Source organism: Rosa chinensis, unplaced genomic scaffold (genome assembly GCF_002994745.2).
Source record: "Rosa chinensis cultivar Old Blush unplaced genomic scaffold, RchiOBHm-V2 RchiOBHmChr0c38, whole genome shotgun sequence".
Classification (NCBI taxonomy): Eukaryota; Viridiplantae; Streptophyta; class Magnoliopsida; order Rosales; family Rosaceae; genus Rosa; species Rosa chinensis.
In genome coordinates, this window is record NW_020126847.1 from 127210 (window position 1) to 144966 (window position 17757).

The 17757-nt window shown below is 36.0% G+C and overlaps 1 protein-coding gene and 1 long non-coding RNA gene across 2 annotated transcripts; one reads left to right on the plus strand and one right to left on the minus strand.

Annotated features, from left to right (window-relative positions):
• Positions 1–6072: 6072 nt before the first annotated feature.
• On the minus strand, positions 6073–9968 carry LOC112181391 (UPF0496 protein At4g34320). Its single transcript, XM_024319756.1, has 4 exons — positions 9955–9968; positions 6730–7329; positions 6322–6659; positions 6073–6194 (listed from the first exon to the last, which is right to left on the minus strand). Exons 2-4 carry the CDS (start codon positions 7290–7292, stop codon positions 6073–6075), a joined length of 1023 nt encoding a protein of 340 aa, XP_024175524.1. The 5' UTR covers positions 7293–7329; positions 9955–9968.
• A 5785-nt stretch (positions 9969–15753) lies between these two features.
• LOC121050906 lies at positions 15754–16299 on the plus strand. Its single transcript, XR_005804309.1, has 3 exons — positions 15754–15855; positions 15991–16086; positions 16184–16299. It is a non-coding gene; the product is annotated as an uncharacterized LOC121050906 (long non-coding RNA).
• The last annotated feature ends 1458 nt before the right edge of the window (positions 16300–17757 follow it).

The window sequence follows — 17757 nt, forward strand, 5'->3', positions numbered from 1 at the left end:
CACTAATCTCAAGCAAGACACTATTGAGTATTTAAAATAGCAAATTACATATACTCCCATGATAGGATTTCAAAAAACAAAAAACTCCACAATATTTGGTTTTGAACATTTAAGGAGAAAAGTTTACCATTAAGGACAATATGCTCTCCACTTGACACATGTCATGAGTTAATTTACTTTTTTACCCTTAACTACTTATTTTGACTTGTAATCCCTTTATAAGGATTAAATCTTACAAATAAGGACAATATGCTCTTCACTTGCCACATATCATGAGTTAATTTACTTTTTTATCCTTAACTCCTTTTGACTTCTAATCCCTTTATATTACTTTTTTTTTTCGAGAATAATCTCTTTATGTTACTTTTTTTTCCATGAGTATAATCCGTTTATGTTACTTTTTTCCCCTGAGAATAATCCGTTTACGTTACTTTTTTTTTCCTCCTTAACTACTCATTTTGACTTCTAATCCCTTTATATTACTTTTTTTTTAGAATAATCCATTTATGTTACTTTTTTTTTTTCTGAGAATAATCTGTTTATATTGCTTTTTTTTTTTCTGAGAATAATCCATTTATGTTACTTCTCAAAAGCATAAAATATATATATATATATATATATATATCTTTCTTCTACGCGTTGCTAAGAAAAAGAATCTCAGACCCCACTCTCCTACTACTCTCATCTCATCACCTAATCTTACTATTGCACTCGTCTAATCCTGCTACTGCACTCATACTCGTCAAGTTCTGCTACTGCACTTGTACTCGTGTCTAGTTCTGCTGCTGCACTCATCATCGCCTAATCCTGCTACTGCTTTCGTCCAATCCTGCTACTGTACTCGCTGCACTCAGACTCGTCCAGTTCTGCTACTGCACTCGTCATCGCCTAATCCTGCTACTGCACCTGTCCAATCTGCTACTGCACTCGCTGCACTCATACTCGTCCAGTTCTACGACTGCACTTGTACTCGTGTTCTGCTACTGCACTTGTCATCACCTAATCCTGCTACTGCACTCGTCCAATCCCGCTACTGCACTCATACTTGTCCAATTCTGCTACTGCACTTGTATCTTGTCCTGCTACTGCACTCATTATCGCTTAATCCTCCTACTGCACTAGTCATCGCTTAATCCTTAAGCAGTAGTAGCAGCAGGAGCAAGAGCAGTAACAGTAGCAGTAGCAATATCAGAGCAGGAGCAGGAGCAATAGCAGTAGCAGGAGCAGTAGCAGTAGCAGCAGTAGGAGCAGGAGCTGGAGCAAGTAGCAGTAGCAGTAGCAGCAGCAGCAGCAGGAGCAATTAGATCAATTTAATTTGAACAGTAGCATATCATATCATTGACAGTAGCTGATCATATCATTGAACCAAATAACATATCATTATCATGAACAGTAGCAGATCATATCATTACATAAACTATAAACTATATAGTAGCATATCAATTCAATTGAATAGTAGCGGATCATAAAGCTTTAAACATGGTTAGAAAGACTGAAACTTTTGGAATGGGAACATGTAGATATAGTCTATAATGTGATTGAACAAAAAACAGGTGATGAAGGATAGCAATGATAAATTGAACTCTGGTTTAATTAGCTACATCATTTTTTACTGACGCTATCAGACAAGTATTATTATGTGAGCAATCAACTAGGCTGATGTTGTGACTAAAAGTTCCAACCATTTCAGCAATTGCAGTATAAGGTAAAGAATGAAGCCTCTCGATGCTTGAATGCATTATAACATATAAATTTTGTTGTCTCTTTTACTTTCTAAACAACTTTAAACAAGTTATTGCAACTGAGAAAACTCACATAACACACAAATGCTAAGTGAAGTACTGCACATAGGTAGTTAACTATTTACAGTACATATTGATAATTCACTAAACAGTACTTTAGTAGTTTATTCATCAATTAGAATAACTAGAAAGTTGTAGTATTATATAGGGTGGCACTTGAACCCGAAATCCCGAACCCGAACCGGTCCCGTACCGAAACTGGCGGGACGGGACGGTTTGAAATCCTAAATTAACTATTTGGTCCCGTCCCGTTTTAACGGGACGGGCTTCGGTTTGGAAACTTGGAATCCCGAAAAGACCCGTCCCGTCCCGTTTTAATTTCATTTATTCTATTTTTCTTACTTTTCTATTTATATAGCATTTGATTGGTTGATTTTTGAGTCTATAGTCCTAACATGAACTCGAGCACACCGGATAGGCCGATCTCAATTTTGATCCCTTCATTCCTTCACGCGATCTATACTCACACTCTCAGTCTCTCACAATATCACTCAGACACTCACCGTTCCAAGCTTAGAACCCTAGATCCCCAATTCATCATTCATCAATTCGTCCTCTTGCTTTGTTGTTCCGATCGGATCTAAAAGCAAGACTGCTCTGCTCTTTGATCAGTACCACTCTTTCAGCTTCTTTGATTATTATTCGTCTGCTTTTTGTGAAATCGAGCTGGGTTTTTGTAAAGAATCGAAATTGGAAACTGGGTTTTGGGCTGTGATAAGCTCTGTTCTAAAATCGAGGACATGCGTTGTTTTGACAGTGTCTGGCGACGAGGTGTCGTTCGAGTTGTCCTGATCTGCGGACTATTGCGGTGCCGGAGCGATCTCCATGGGTTGGGTCATGGGTCCTAGGGGTGGCTCTCATGATCGAAGGTTCATCTCCGTCTGCATTCTGAAGTTGGATTTGGGGGTTTGGGTCGTGGGAAGAGGAGATGGAGGAGTACCATTCTGGTGTATTAAATTGGTATTGATTGATTCGGTGCACTGATTTAAATACTGTAGCTATTAATCTGGTGCATTGATTTGGTATTTATTGATTTGGTGTATTGATTTGAAACTGATGTGGCTACTATTCTGGTGTATTGATTTGTTATTGATTGATTTGGTGAAGCTAATATACGAGTGGATTGATTTGGCATGATTTGGAGTTCAGAAATTGCAGGAATTGCAGAAATTAGGGAAATTGCAGGAGACCTTTTTTTTTTTTTCCTTTCTTTCGGGATGTCCCGGTCCTGTCCCGATCCCGGCCCGGTCCCGTTCGGGTTCGGGATGGTCGGGATCAATTCTCAAAAGTGTCATACCGTCCCGTCCCGTCCCGAGTTTTATTTCCGGGTCCGGGACCGAGATCACCAGAATTTTGTCCCGTCCCGTCCCATGCCCAGCCCTAGTATTATATATAACAGAAGAACAATAACAAAAAACGGGAGATTGAACAAGCTTGTATTCACATTCTTTAACAAACACTTTCTTTGCTAAATCTTTTATGAACCAGAATAATTAGAAGTGGTAGTATCATACAATACAGAGGAAAAATAACAGATAACAACAAGGAATGCGTTTTTCATGCTTATGCAAGACATTTAATATGGCCTTTGAATGAACAATTCACATGATAAGGTAGACAAATGACATTAAAAGTTAAGGATTTTTCTTCCCATATATTAATTATAAGAAATGGGAAGCGTAAAGGATTGTAGAAAATTACTCTGAAATCTCCAAAGAGTTCAGAATGGAGAGCATCAATGGACTTATTGTAAAGCTGTTGATAAGTGTTTTGATTTTTCTCCTCTGGCTTGGATTTTTATGTCCAAGTATCCCACAGCCTCCTCGTCCGTTCCAAATCCTATACTCATAAATACTTAAAATTAAAACAAAAGATGATTGATAAAAGAATGACAGCAGCTAATTCATTGCCAATTCAATATTCAAAATCTCGGAAAAAAAAGTAACATAAACACTTGCATATATTTTGTGTCATTCATTTGGAATGATAGCTAGCAGAGAAAGGAAAAAGAAGAGACAATTCTTTACATAAGGATATGTTTTGTGTGTATTGAACCATTGATCACTAATGATTCATGAACATATTTCAAGCCAGAACGTCAAATTGACATAGAGAATGAGAAATTATCATACGTAATTGAACTCCATCCCATAGTTTTGCAAGATGAAATCAGAAAAGAAATATGATAATACATATAAACCCAACAAATCTTACAGAGACGGCGTGGGCCTTCAATCCTCACCTTAGTCGCCTTTCCTTGCTCTGCGATTCAATCCAAATCCAAATCCAAAACGAAACAAAAAGCTCATAAGAAAAAAACCCTAAAAAAATGAAAATCCCCAAATAAATAGAGAGAAAGCAAAAGCGATTGAGTTGGATTTACTGGAGAGTTTGGGAGGAGCAGAACTAAGGTCTTGGAGGAGGCGATAGTGACTGTCCGTTGAGGCTTTTAGTTATTGGATATTGGGTCAGTGGCAATGTCTATAAATTGTGATGAAACTCGAGTATTTTGGTCATTTTCCATTAAAATTAGCAGTCAAGCTTGCATCATTTGGCTTTTGGGCCTGAGCTCATGTCCTTATTTGTATAAATATTTTTGAAGGTAGGTTTTCTGTGTTTACATCTTTGGTCATGTGCTACTATGTAATTTTCTATATTTAAAAATGTAGCACTAAGTACTTATTTGTTTCCTTTCAATTATTATTCAAAAAATGTATAAGGTATTAAACAATGGCAAACGAGGCTCGTGGCCTACTATTGTACTGATTCTGTCCCAACTTAACCACCTGTTAGATATTAAATTTTAATCACAAATGTCTTGATACAATTGGGTAAGAGTCACCCGCTTATAAGTTATAATTTATTTATCACTTTTTCAATGTGAGATTTTTTTTTACAACAGAAGGATCAAGCTCTCTTATCCGAGTTCTCCTCCTCTAGAGCGGTTAAGCTCAATATTGATGGTTCTCGGCTAACTTGTATTGCCTTTACAGAAGCTGGACTACTAAAGTGGTGATTCGAGACACTTTTGAGCATTGGTCAAACCTTTTATGCATAATTTTGGGCCCTCTATTTTGGGTTAAAAGTGGCGTTGCATATAATTGTATCAATATCCCGATGGAATCTGACTTCTCTTCTCTGTTGTTGTCAATATGGTTAAAGATCAATGGGATAATCTTATCCAAGGCTTATTTCTAGCTGCAAAGCTCTCGGATGGAATTGAACGTGTATACTTTCTCATATTTATACGGATTGTAACATGGTGGTGATGGGTGTTAGAATATATTGCAAAAGTCAAATCAGGGATTTCTTTTTACCTTTAGGTTATTAGATTGTCACACATTATTACACGGTTATTAGGTTGTTACACAGTATATGTTGTTACACACAGTGCATGCATGTACTTTAGCTTATCATGACACGTGGCTAGAAGATAGTGGTCTCGTAGTAATTCTGTTACTTAGTCAGTTAATTAGGCTTCCTATAAATACCTTGATCTATTCTCATTGTAATTAAGCTAGTCAATTACGTTTCATATATAAGAGGGCTTCTATTTCTCTCTCTTTTTCTCTCAGTTTCTTCAAGCTTGCTCTAAGCTTTTATGGTATCAAAGCCATGGCGATCCAGCTGCGTCGTTCTTCGTCTCGTTTCTGGTTCTAGGTCTTCTTCTGGTTCAATTGCTCGTGGTGGTCTAAGCTTTTAATGGGCATGCTTACTGCTTACATGAGGCATATATATGCTTTGGAGATTAGACCGAAACCCCCATGATCGCATTAACAATAAACGTCTCGATGAAGATGAAGATGAAGATGGTCTTAAGTTGTCATCTTATTTTTATTGTGTACTAGTTTATTTTTTTTATTATTATTTTTTTTTTAAATATGAATTTAGGCTATTTAGCTACTATACAGGAGAATGAGGAGATGCGGTGACAATTTTTTTTAAAAAATCTATTTATAAATTATAACATATAGTAGAAATCGAGGAAGTAAAGATGTCAGACCAAAAAAGGAGAGGAAGTAAAGATGACAACTTATTGCACACAATTCTTTTGTCTACTACATAACACAGGCTTTGTAACAACCATGCAAACTTTTGCAAACCTATTTAGTCTAGTTTTAAGAAGTTGAACCAGCTGCAAACTATAGAAACGAACTTGCAAAAAAAAAAAAGATACAGAAGTACCGTTACTACAAGATCATAAGAATATATATATATATATATTATATATATATATAATTTATTGTCTGATCTCTGGTCTAGCTGTAGTCTAGAGTCTGATTCTGTTGCGCACGTCATCCCTTGCCTTCAATGTTTCAGCGCTGCATTTCACTGCTTCTGCATCCAAATCGTCAATTTCTTCATGAACATCTCCAGCTTTTGCTTCATATCCTTCATTAAGAAATCTATGTCACTCATTTTAACTGCAGTGTTGGTTTTTGCCAGTAGTGAATCAATCTCGTTACCACCTGATTTATGTGAAACTTAATGTCGCCCAACTCCGCAATGGATGACTCACTTTCTCTACGTATTGCGTCCATGTCCTTCTTCTTGTTGTCCAAAACCTTTTGTTTATTATCATAGTGAGACATCACTAATGAATGCCCTAAGTTTAAAGGTACTGCAGCAACTGCTGTAAACCCGGCGCTGACAGCATACTTTGAAGCAGTCTCATGATTATTAATAAATTCTAAGGATGCTGCTTGTACTGACTCAATATGTGGATGAGTAGCAGCATCAACCGCACACGAAGCAGCATCAGCTGTATTAGAAGCAGCATCTGCAACATCAGTAGCAATTTCTGCAATACCAGAAACAATGTCTGCTAAATCGGGTAAGAATCCGCACCTACAAGTCCTGCAAATACCAAACCAATCGTAGAAACACTCTTATATGCAAGACTTGTGTGTTTCTTCTGAGTACCAACACGATTCTTCTCTTCATTAATCTTAAAATTTCGTGCACCAAATTCTTGCATAGTTTTTCAAACTGCGCAATCAAACCTTTGATCTTTTGGTGCAAGCTCTCAGCAGAATCAGTATGGATATCATCAGAGGACTTGAGAATCTTCAGTTTCTCCAAAATCTTCAGGCAGTACTCAGTTTCCATCTTGTTGTCAAAGCACTGTTGAACCACATATTGTGTATATAAATGACTATCCCGAGCTGATTTCACGAACTTATCCAATGCAGAACAGAAGTCCAGCAGCTGCTCACTATTGTTCAAGTACTCATTGACAACCAGCTTAAAGCTCTTGTTGCTAGTCGATATATCCTGTTTGCATGCCAAGATTACAGAGGCAGCTTGGCCATTCATGTAGGAAACAAATGCCGTCACTTCTTTCAGGAAAGCGATAGAAAAACCCTCCTTCTTACGTATGTTGTTGACAGCCTCAGCACGTATTCTTACGTTGTTGGCAAGGGATTCCACAACTGGGTCATCCTTGAATGATTTCAACTGTTCATTACGCTTCTTATATGACTCTCCCATTTTTGCTATCAATAAAGTCAACTACAAATCCCAAATTCTGGCCCACAACAAAAGGCAATATTTTTATTTTAGTCCAATTTATCAAATTTCGAAGTATTAAGCAAAGTAAAGAACTTGAAAAAAAAAAGGCAATAATAGGGGTTGTCAACGGGACGAGCCTTACAACATTTTTACATAATAACGGTTGGGCCCAAGGGGTTTCATTGTAAATTTTAAAATCCAACCCCGTCTATATAAATTGAGCCTTACGCGCTTTTTGGGACGGTCTAAATAACCCTCGTTTATCCTGACTGGCCTAACCCTAGTTCCAATAATTTAATTTACATTTAACTTTTACCTAAATAAGTTAATTAGGGTTCTTGAAGTATAACTTACAGTATTTAATTTTGGGAAAGAGCATGCGCATGCATGTGTGTGTGTGTAATGCATGCATTTATTGTCTACTATATAATTTATATATATAGTAAACTACACAAAGTATAGCATTTAATTGCAGACTTACAGGCCGGGTCTAGTGTGCTTTACATGCCTTTAGTGAGCTGAGCCAGGCTTCAAACTCCTAAACTAAGCCTGGCCCTCTACCCACTGGGCTGAGCCTTTTGCGGGCTTTATGAGGGCCAGACCAGGCTTTACCCATCTGGCCTTATGGGCTTCCATTGACCCATTTGATCCGCGGGCCAAATGATGAAGCCTAGACAATAATTGGGGACCGGAGAGGCTCAAACTCTTATAAACTCTAATGGAAAGTCTTATTATTCCAATTTGTCACCATCATATATGTACTTCTAAGACCAGAAAAATAAAATCAAGAATCTATGACGCCGGCTGGATTAAAAGCATATAATATGGCAAAAAAAATTAAAAAAAATAATAATAATATAGTAAAACCCTTATAAATAAATATTGTTGGGACTACCAAAAATTATTATTTTAGAGAGATTATTATACTATTGATAAATGAATAATTTATTTACTAATCGATAAGTGAACATATATTAAGTTAGAAAGAGATTTATATTTTCCTAATTGAATTACATAACTTATTTAGACAAAAAAATACATAACTTAGTCTAATTTGATTAATTTACAACCATTGAAATTGCTTTTAATGGAATCGCCTTCTAATGAATTAGAGATCTTTAGAGGGCCGGGTATGAATACGACTACCGAGTATGATCAAGATCTAGATGACAGTTGTGCTCTACCAACTATTTCTCAAGATGAGTGGTCTATCCCTATGTACCACTGTGTACTACCACAATTTTTTGTATATCTATAGATGATAGCGGAAAGGTAAATAATAGTCATTTTGGCTTCAGTTAATAATTTAATAGTAATCATTTATAGATTCATTTAAAATATATATATATATATATATATAATATATATATACAGATCCTATCCAGAGCGGAGCTCCGCTTTGAAAATTAACGTGTGAAGTTCGAGTTTTGGGTCACTTTTCGGTCGCATATCCACATCTCGACCGTTCAATTTTTAGGTACTAGTGTATAGATCGTCTCTGCAAATTTTCAGCCAAAATGATGATCGTTAAGGCATTGATAACTGCCTTAAAGCTAGTACGGTTCAGGTTGACAGATTCAGTCTGTCCATTGGTTTAAGCGAGTTAGATACCTTAACGATCATCAATTTGGTTGAAAATTTGCAGAGATGATTTATACACTAGTACCTAAAAACTGAACGGTCGAGATGTGGATATGCGACCAAAAAGTGACCCAAAACTCGAACTTCACACATTAATTCCAAAGCGGAGCTCCGCTCTTGATTGGATCTGTATATATATATATTCCTCATAAATAGGCATTTCAAGCATTAGTAACCTTGAGTAACTACTTGCTACAAAATGAAAAAAATAATACAAAATACAAAATCTGGTATATGCATTGCCACAAATTAAGGATGAAGTTCAATTCAGTGGAAAAGGAAAAAGCAAAGGATTGTAAAAGCATATTTGAGAATAGCTATATTGAGAAAATAGAAATGGTTAAAAGTTCCTTAATATGTATTATCGATTTTTTTTATCGAATGTATTATCGATTTTTAAATACTATTTTTTATGTATTTCTCAATTACTAATATTTATATCTTCTACTTTTTTATGTATTTTATCAACTACTAATCTATATATATATTTGTTGGGGCTTAAGAGTGTATAAAAAATTAATTATCTTATGCATTTCGCGAGGTTATTATTTTTATACACCGGCCGGAGTTAGGATCAGAGAAATTTATTATTTAATTAAGTTATACATTTATTGAACATCATTTATCGAGATTTTATTGTAGATGTATAAATTTGGTCAAAGAAAAAAAGATTAGATGCATATAGTGATATAGTTCAAATAAATTGCTGAGAATTAGGATTTTATGAAGTAAGCTAGTTGAGTTCAGCATTTAACAAGACAATATTAATGAAGTTTCAATTAAAAAAAAAATCAATGGAAGGATCTTAAAAATAGAAGTTGCAAGATGTGACAAGATCCTATTCATCATTCAAGTAACTCCAGTGTTGCTCGGATTAATTTACATATATACAAATTGAAATTAGTTAGAAGAAAACAGAAGCAAAACTAGAAAGAGTAATCCTTCAGATAAAATTTGGAAAAAATATCGAAACAGAACTTGGGAGAGCTGGAGAGCTAACCTTTAACTAAGAAAGAACCTTTGAATGGTCGGTGGCTGGTTCGTTAGGATTAGAGTTGAGGGGTTAGAAGACAGTATTTCTCCTGCTGCAAGAAGAAGCAGAACTTCAAGTTTGTGTGAAGACTTGTAGCTCCTCTCCCTGCTTTTATGGTAGTGGGAATTTTTTATTCTCTCTCTCTCGTTGAGGGGTTAGAAGAGAAATACTCTCCTGCTGCAAGAAGAAGCAGACTTCAAGTTTGTGTGAAGACTTGTAGCTCCTCTCCCAGCTTTTATAGTAGTGGGAATCTCTCTCTCTCTCTCTCTCTCTCTCTCTCTCTCTCTCAGAAGAAGCCTGGGGTTTCCTTGCTTGACTTGGCGAAAAAGGCGGCTACTCATAATTTTTCTTTGGCTTCGATTTTTAGATATTACAGTTTGTCCATATATATAAAAGTGGCCGTGCTAGAAATTTAGTTCCCAATTACTAAGTCTAATGAATTTAGGAAAGTGGTCTTATTTAAATGATTCTCGAAGGTCTAAGGTTGCAAACTATGGAATGGGTCAATATTGTCATGCAATTTTTAGTTGATACAAGTACATAGCATAAACTATAGAAATTGATAGGTATGTCATTGGCATGAAAAGAATGGTACACAGGGAAACGACTCACTACTAGCAAAATCTCTAGCGGCCACCCATTTTGGATACACTTTTCTAAGTGTATCATTTGAGTAAAGCAAATGACACCCTTTTATATTTTTAGTATTCTTTGTTTTATGGGCACCGATAACAGTGACAAAATAAAAAATATAATCAATAAAAGTAAGTTAATACATTTATTAAGACAAAAATCCCTATTCATTGCTAAATAAAATACTAAATTAATATATTATATTAAATATTCGGATAAGTATCTGATATAGATACGGTTAAGAGTGTGAAGTAATAATATCTAATTATTTATTGTATTTAATTTTTCAAATTTACAAATTAATCATCTTTCCTTGCAATCCGTATTGCAAAAGTATCTGTGTCATTATTTTCTTGTGTTTTTATATTTAAAATGTTATTAGAGTTTTTGTATAATTAGTTAATGGGCATAATTGCAAAATAAACTATGCATATCTGTATCCATTAAATTGTCAACGTTTAATAAAAATTGATGGTTGTTTAAATATAATTATTAACCAGATTACTTTGTCATCATAATTATGAGTTTTAGTTTGCAGTATATCTATTATTTCTAATATATTAGGTGTAGATTGAGAATAAGTTTTCAAAAAAAAAAAAAGAAGTTTTAATTGAAGTGGTTAAAAGTCAAAATACAAATAAGATCCAAATTCTTCTCTTACATACAGATAATCGTATTTAATTTTTATTAGCCACGTTCCTTGTTTTCGTATCCAATATGGTAATTAATAGCTACAATTTCAATTTCCATATCCAATGCTAATTGTACACCTTTTACCGTATCCAATGTTAGTTACGCATTGACTTTCCAAATCCAATTCTAATTGTGCATTGGTGCACTTCCATATTCAATCGTATTGCAAAAAATATATGTTTCATTATTTTCTTATGTTTTTAGATTTAATATGTTATTAGAGTTTTAGTATTATAAGTTAATGGGCATAATTGCAAAATAAATTATGCAGTATGTATCCATTAAATTGTCATACGTTTAGCAAATTGGTGGTATTTCAAGTATAATTATTAACCAGGTTTAATTCGCCGACATAATTATCCATTTTAATTTGCCGCATATCAATTATTTCTAATATATTAGGTGCAAATTGAGAATGAGTTTCAAAAAAAAAAAAAAAAGTTTCAATTGAATTGACTTACAAATAAGATTCCAAATTTTTCTCTAACATACGGATAATCATATTTAGTTTTTATTAGCCACGTTTCCTTGTTTTTGTATCCAATATGGTAACCAATAGCTACAATTTCAGTTTCCATATCCAATGCAAATTGTGCACCCTTTTCCATATCCAATGTTAATTATGCATTGATAACGTTCCAAATCCAATACTAATTGTGCACGGGAGCACTTCCATATTCAATAACTGTGCACGTTGTGCACATCCAATGCAAACCACTCAATCATATTGATGTTGAGGTGCTATGAATTGAGGTTCAGGAAACAAAATTTAATCAAACAAATTTTCAGTTGAAAAAGAGATAGCAGCGATCATCAAAAGGTATCAATTTTTATTCCAATTATTATTGACATTTGTTCATCGATTTTTTTTAGTATCATTTATGACTTTAGAAATCAATTTTTATTTTCACCAAAAACTAAATACTCATTCCTTTTGTTTTTCTATGCAGCTTGATAACAAATCTTTGATCAACGATATGGACAAGGAATGGATATTTTTAGATAAGCACACTGATGAATATAATGCTGGATTGCATGCATTCCTCAATTATGCCTTAGAGCATGCTTCTTTTGAAGGTACAATCAAGTGTCCATGTAAAAGGTGTCATAATGGCTACAATAGACTGCCTGCTGTTGTTGAGCAGCATCTTTGGGTGGATGGCATGGATCCAAAATATGTTAACATCCCCTGGACTGAGCATGGTGAGCATTTACCAGCTACAGCTGATCATAATATGGCAGGGCCTTCATCATATCAACCAGATTTTAATTTGTCGGGACCGTCATCACATCAACCAGATTCTGATGTGCAAGATATGTTGCACGATGCATTTGGTATGTACGAAGGTGAAGATGATTTACTAGAACCAGCAGAGACTACTGAAGGTCCATCCTTGCCTAACGGCCCTACCCCTGATGCACAAAGATTTTACCAGCTTTTAGAAAAAGCTGACGCTGAATTATACCCTGGTGCAGGAAAAAAGATGTTTGATTTTTTGATAAAGCTGTATCAAATAAAAGCATTAAACAGTTGGAGTGATGTATCGTTCACACAGTTGCTTGAATTGTTAAAGGCTTATTTGCCCCCAGGGGAAACTCTTCCCGCTTCTTTCTATTTAACAAAAAAGTTCATCAAAAGTCTCGGGCTGACATACCAGAAAATCGATGCGTGTCCAAACGATTGCATGTTATATTGGAAGGAATATGCTTCAAACACAATTTGTCATGTATGTGGTATAAGTCGGTACAAAGAGAACACCTCCCCTACAAAGAAGGTACCAGCCAAGGTTTTGCCTTACTTTCCATTAGGGCCAAGGCTTCAAAGGTTGTACATGTCTCGCCACACCTCTGAATTTATGGTTTGGCATTCTGAAAAGAGACCACGAGATGGGGTTCTACGTCATCCAGCCGATTCTCTTGCTTGGGAAGAATTAGACAAAATTGACAATAATTTTGGCTCTGATGGTCGAAATGTTCGTTTGGGTCTAGCCAGTGACGGATTCAATCCTTTCGGTATGATGAGCTTGTCCCACAGTACTTGGCCTGTTATCGTTACTGTTTACAATCTCCCTCCTTGGTTATGCATGAAAAAGTCATACATGATGTTATCGTTGCTCATTCCAGGCCCTAAAAGTCCAGGGAATGACATAGATGTGTACCTGCAACCTTTGATAGATGAATTGAAAATTCTATGGATAGAAGGGGTTCCTACGTATGATGCGTTCAAAAAAGAGGTTTTTCAGATGAGAGCTGCATTATTGTGGACTATAAATGACTTCCCAGCATATGCCATGTTGTCTGGATATAGCACAAAAGGATCTAAAGCTTGCCCAACTTGTGGTGAAGAGACTGATTCTTTTAGGTTGCATCACGGTAAGAAAGAATCTACATGGGACATCGAAAGTGGCTGCCAGATAACCATATTTTTCGCACATGGTATAATAACTTCAATGGATCAACTGAGCATCGTAAACCCCCTAAACCAATGACAGGTTTAGATTGTTTGAGGGCGTTAAGTGCATTGGAGTTCCAGTTTGGAAAGGGAAAGGAAACAAGCTCTAGTAGTAAAAGGAAACGAGTTCAAAATAATGATAACACAAAATACACAGGACCGTGGAGGAAGCAAAGTATTTTTTTTCAACTACCTTATTGGAAGGACTTATTATTGCGTCACAATATCGATGTCATGCATGTTGAGAAGAATGTTACAGAGAGTGTCATTGGGACTTTGCTTGGAATTGATGGAAAAATAAAGATAGCTTAAAGGCACGCCTTGACATGGTCTTAATGGGTGTTAAGCATTCGCTCCATCCTGAGGCACGTGGTGACTGAACATGGCTACCCCCGGCGAAATACACTTTATCCAAAGACGAGAAGACACTAATGTGCAAAGTACTTGAGTCGGTTAGGGTGTCTGATGGATTTTCATCAAACATTCGTAGATGTGTACGAGTTGATGAAAGAAAATTGGTTGGTCTTAAAAGTCATGATTGTCACATAATTATGCAGTATCTACTTCCAGTGGCCATCCGTCGTTCACTAAAACCAGACATAACCAAGGTATTATTGGAACTCAGTGCTTTTTTCAGACAATTATGTACAAAGTTGGCACCGAAGACCATTTTCGTGCTTTGTCAAATCGGATTGCTGAAACACTTTGCAAATTAGAGATGATAATGCCACCATCTTTTTTTGACGTCATGGTACACCTTCTAATACACTTAGCAGACGAGGCAGTAATTGCAGGACCTGTGCAATTTCGATGGATGTACCCAATCGAAAGGTATGTCAAATAAATTTTTTGACGTCAAATAGCTTTTTTTTTTGGAAACATTTATACGTTTTAATTTCTGATTTATATATGAAAAAAGAAATTTAGTTGTCGACGTATGTTATAGTTATATAGATATATTGACAACATGATATATATGTGTATCGACTCTAGCATTTAATTACATAAACAATTTGACTGTTAACAGGCCATTCAATTTACTCAAAACTGCGGGAGATCGTAGACCAAGAGATGGTGTAAAAGACTACTATGGTGTACTAACAGACATCATTGAGCTAGATTATCACCATGGTCGGAAAGTCTTATTATTCGATTGTGATTGGGCAGATAATAGGGTTCGCAATAGAGCCGTCAAAATGGATGAGTATGGCTTCATTTTGGTAAATTTTGATCATCTACTTCCTAAACCGGACACTCTCATTCTTGCATCACAATCAGTGCAATTTTTCTATGTTCAAGACCCAACTGAACCGAATTGGCACACAGTGATCCGAACCCGACCCAGAGATTTATTTGATATGGGCACAGACATAGAACCGGAGCCTTATGATGCCCAAAATTTGATTGTAGGGATTAACGATGACGGAATAGCAAGAACAGACATGGACGGTGTTCTAGTGAATGATGTCATAGAATGAAATTGAAGTAGATGTTTTTTTTTTAACATATTTTTTTTACTTTGGTAATTATTTTGTTGCAACTTTGGTACATGTTTAAAGGGTGTTATCTAGCAACCTTCGTAATTGGTAACCTCTTTTTAAATAATTGACTGATTAGAGGTACAGGTCTTTACCATTTTGGTTATTGAGTTATGTATATAAGGTTCTGTTGTTTATTAAGCAGGCAGAAATGGTTCATGATCAGCTTTAGACTTTTAAAGCTTTTGAATTGTTCGTGTGCAATGATTTCATTGGCTATTTAATATGCATTATTTGATCTACGTGATTATGGTGGCCCTGTTCTTGTATTCCAAAGCATATAAAAGAAAAAAAAATAAAAGAAGCTCAGGCCTGCTATTTACGTAATTACCCCCTAGCCTCTACCTGCTGCCATGTGGTTTTGATGGAAGCTCTACGTGTTTGCTCCACATAGAGACAGTAAGGGTGCTGGAGGGAGAGAGACGGTAAAATTGCTTCTATTTGAGATCGGTCGGAGAGAGAGAGTGTATAGCTTCCTTGGACATGATGAGCAGGTCTGGAGCTTTTGTGAGTTAAAGAGGAAGAACGCAGTACTACAACGAATTGATTGAGGTACGAAGCTCTGTTTTTGTTTGCATTTTACAACTGGGTATATGGTGCATGATATTCATCGTGTTTCTCATACCCCTACCTGGGTTTTGTTAAAGGTTGGGGATTTACAGATTTGTAATATTGTATCGGTATCAGGTCCTATTATTTGTTATGATCTGGTTTGGATTCAATTTGATTATGATCTGTATTGTTATGGATTTTGAGGCAATGGAAGAGTATTGGGGAATGAAGGTATTACATTCTCAATTTGTTTAATTATTTGTTTATAGATTGGTCTTCATCATTAAATTTGATCCTCTGCCCTCATCTGAAATTGTCCCTTTTCTAGTTGGCATTCTAGAGTCAGATTCGAGCAATGTCGAAACCAAACAGTGATGTTTGGGTGCACTTCACAACCTATCCACCATGTTGGACAATGCAAGAAATCTCTGAGAACGCTCTTGCAACATTGGGGAACTTGGTTCGAACCTTAATGGGAAGAAGGCTATGGAAGAATCTTTTGTGCTTTTTCAAGTAGAGCGGAAAAAAAGAACCTGATGAGGTAGAAACTATATTCCTTTTATTTTATTCAGAAATCAACTAAATTGAATTATATAAAGAGGCTGTTTAGAGTTTGCAGTAAATTAGAAAACCACCACAGCTTCACGTTTTCAATTGGGGGACCTTCACGGGTGCAGAGAGCGGGACAAAATAGAGTGAGAGCGGGAGCAAAATGCCTGAAATCAAAAGGGAAACAATGGAAAAGAGAAATTGAGCGGGACAAAGATTGTGTTGCCCCCAATTGTGTATTAAAATCCCTTCGAACTTTCAAATGGATAAGACGTGGTTCTGCTATGATACGCATATAAAACAACCACGTCTGTAGAAGTGGAGGTCAATTCCCTATCAGGTTTAACAATCAATTCTCCATCTCTCTCATCTCTCTGGTCTCAGTTGGAGGAGGTTTGCTTATCTCTGTTAATTACTATTCGTTTGGAGAATGGGTATGATTGTTTTTATTGATTTTTGTGGTTTTGACAGATGAGTCACCTATATGAGGATGAAGAGGGTTACGAAGAAAATGGATATGACGATAGTGAGACACAAGATGTTGGTGGTGACTTTAATATTCAACAAGACGACGACAGCGAGACACAAGATGTTGGTGGCATGTTTCATCAGCAAGATGACATCAATGTTTCATCAGAGGCGCTGGGGGAATAAAGAAGCACCGTGGTCCAAACCAGAAGAATTGGGCAATGGAGGGTCGGGAAAGCTCTTGTGGAATCGTTTTGGACTTCCTAAGGGTCCACGATTGAAGGTGGCAAGATTCTCAAGATTCTTGGGTATTTTGGCAAAAGACTTTACACTTTTTCCAATTAGTACACCTGACTACCGGCATTTCAATGCTAGTGACAATCTTGAAAGGGCTTGGAATCGTGTTAAGGTATATGTTGAATGTTTCAATCCTTTGTTAACATTGTCTTATATGTGACTTTCCATTATATTGATGCGTGTAAACAATCTGTGCAGGAAACTATTGATTGGTCTAATCCTTGGGTTGCAAGTTGGAAGGTAAAATCAAGAAAAGGGTGAAGAGCAAGTTAAATGAACGGTAGAAGCAATGGAAGTCTGAGTTGCGCAAAAAATGGTATAAACCATTCATGAACACACCACGTTGGTTTCAAAAGCCTAATGATGATCGTGTAAATGAGCGTCAATGGAAAATTTTTGTTGCAAACATGGACAAGAAGAAGCATCAGGTACAAAGCAATTATTTCATCTTCTTCATGTAGGCTAGATTTAATATTACTTACTGGTGTTCATATGTTGGAACACAGAGAATAGCAAGCATCAACAAAAGAAATCGGTCTCAAAAGAAGATGAACCAATCAACAGGGACTCGAACATATGCAAATGTCA

What these genes read in the sequence shown, in the direction of transcription:
- LOC112181391 (XM_024319756.1), bottom strand. Translation starts at nt 7,292, where the DNA reads ATGGGAGAGTCATATAAGAAGCGTAATGAACAGTTGAAATCATTCAAG. An exon ending in TTAATGAAGAGAAGAATCGT is followed by an intron (nt 6,660 to 6,729) that starts GTTGGTACTCAG and finishes TGGTATTTGCAG; the next exon opens with GACTTGTAGGTGCGGATTCT. An exon ending in GGACGCAATACGTAGAGAAA is followed by an intron (nt 6,195 to 6,321) that starts GTGAGTCATCCA and finishes TTCTTAATGAAG; the next exon opens with GATATGAAGCAAAAGCTGGA.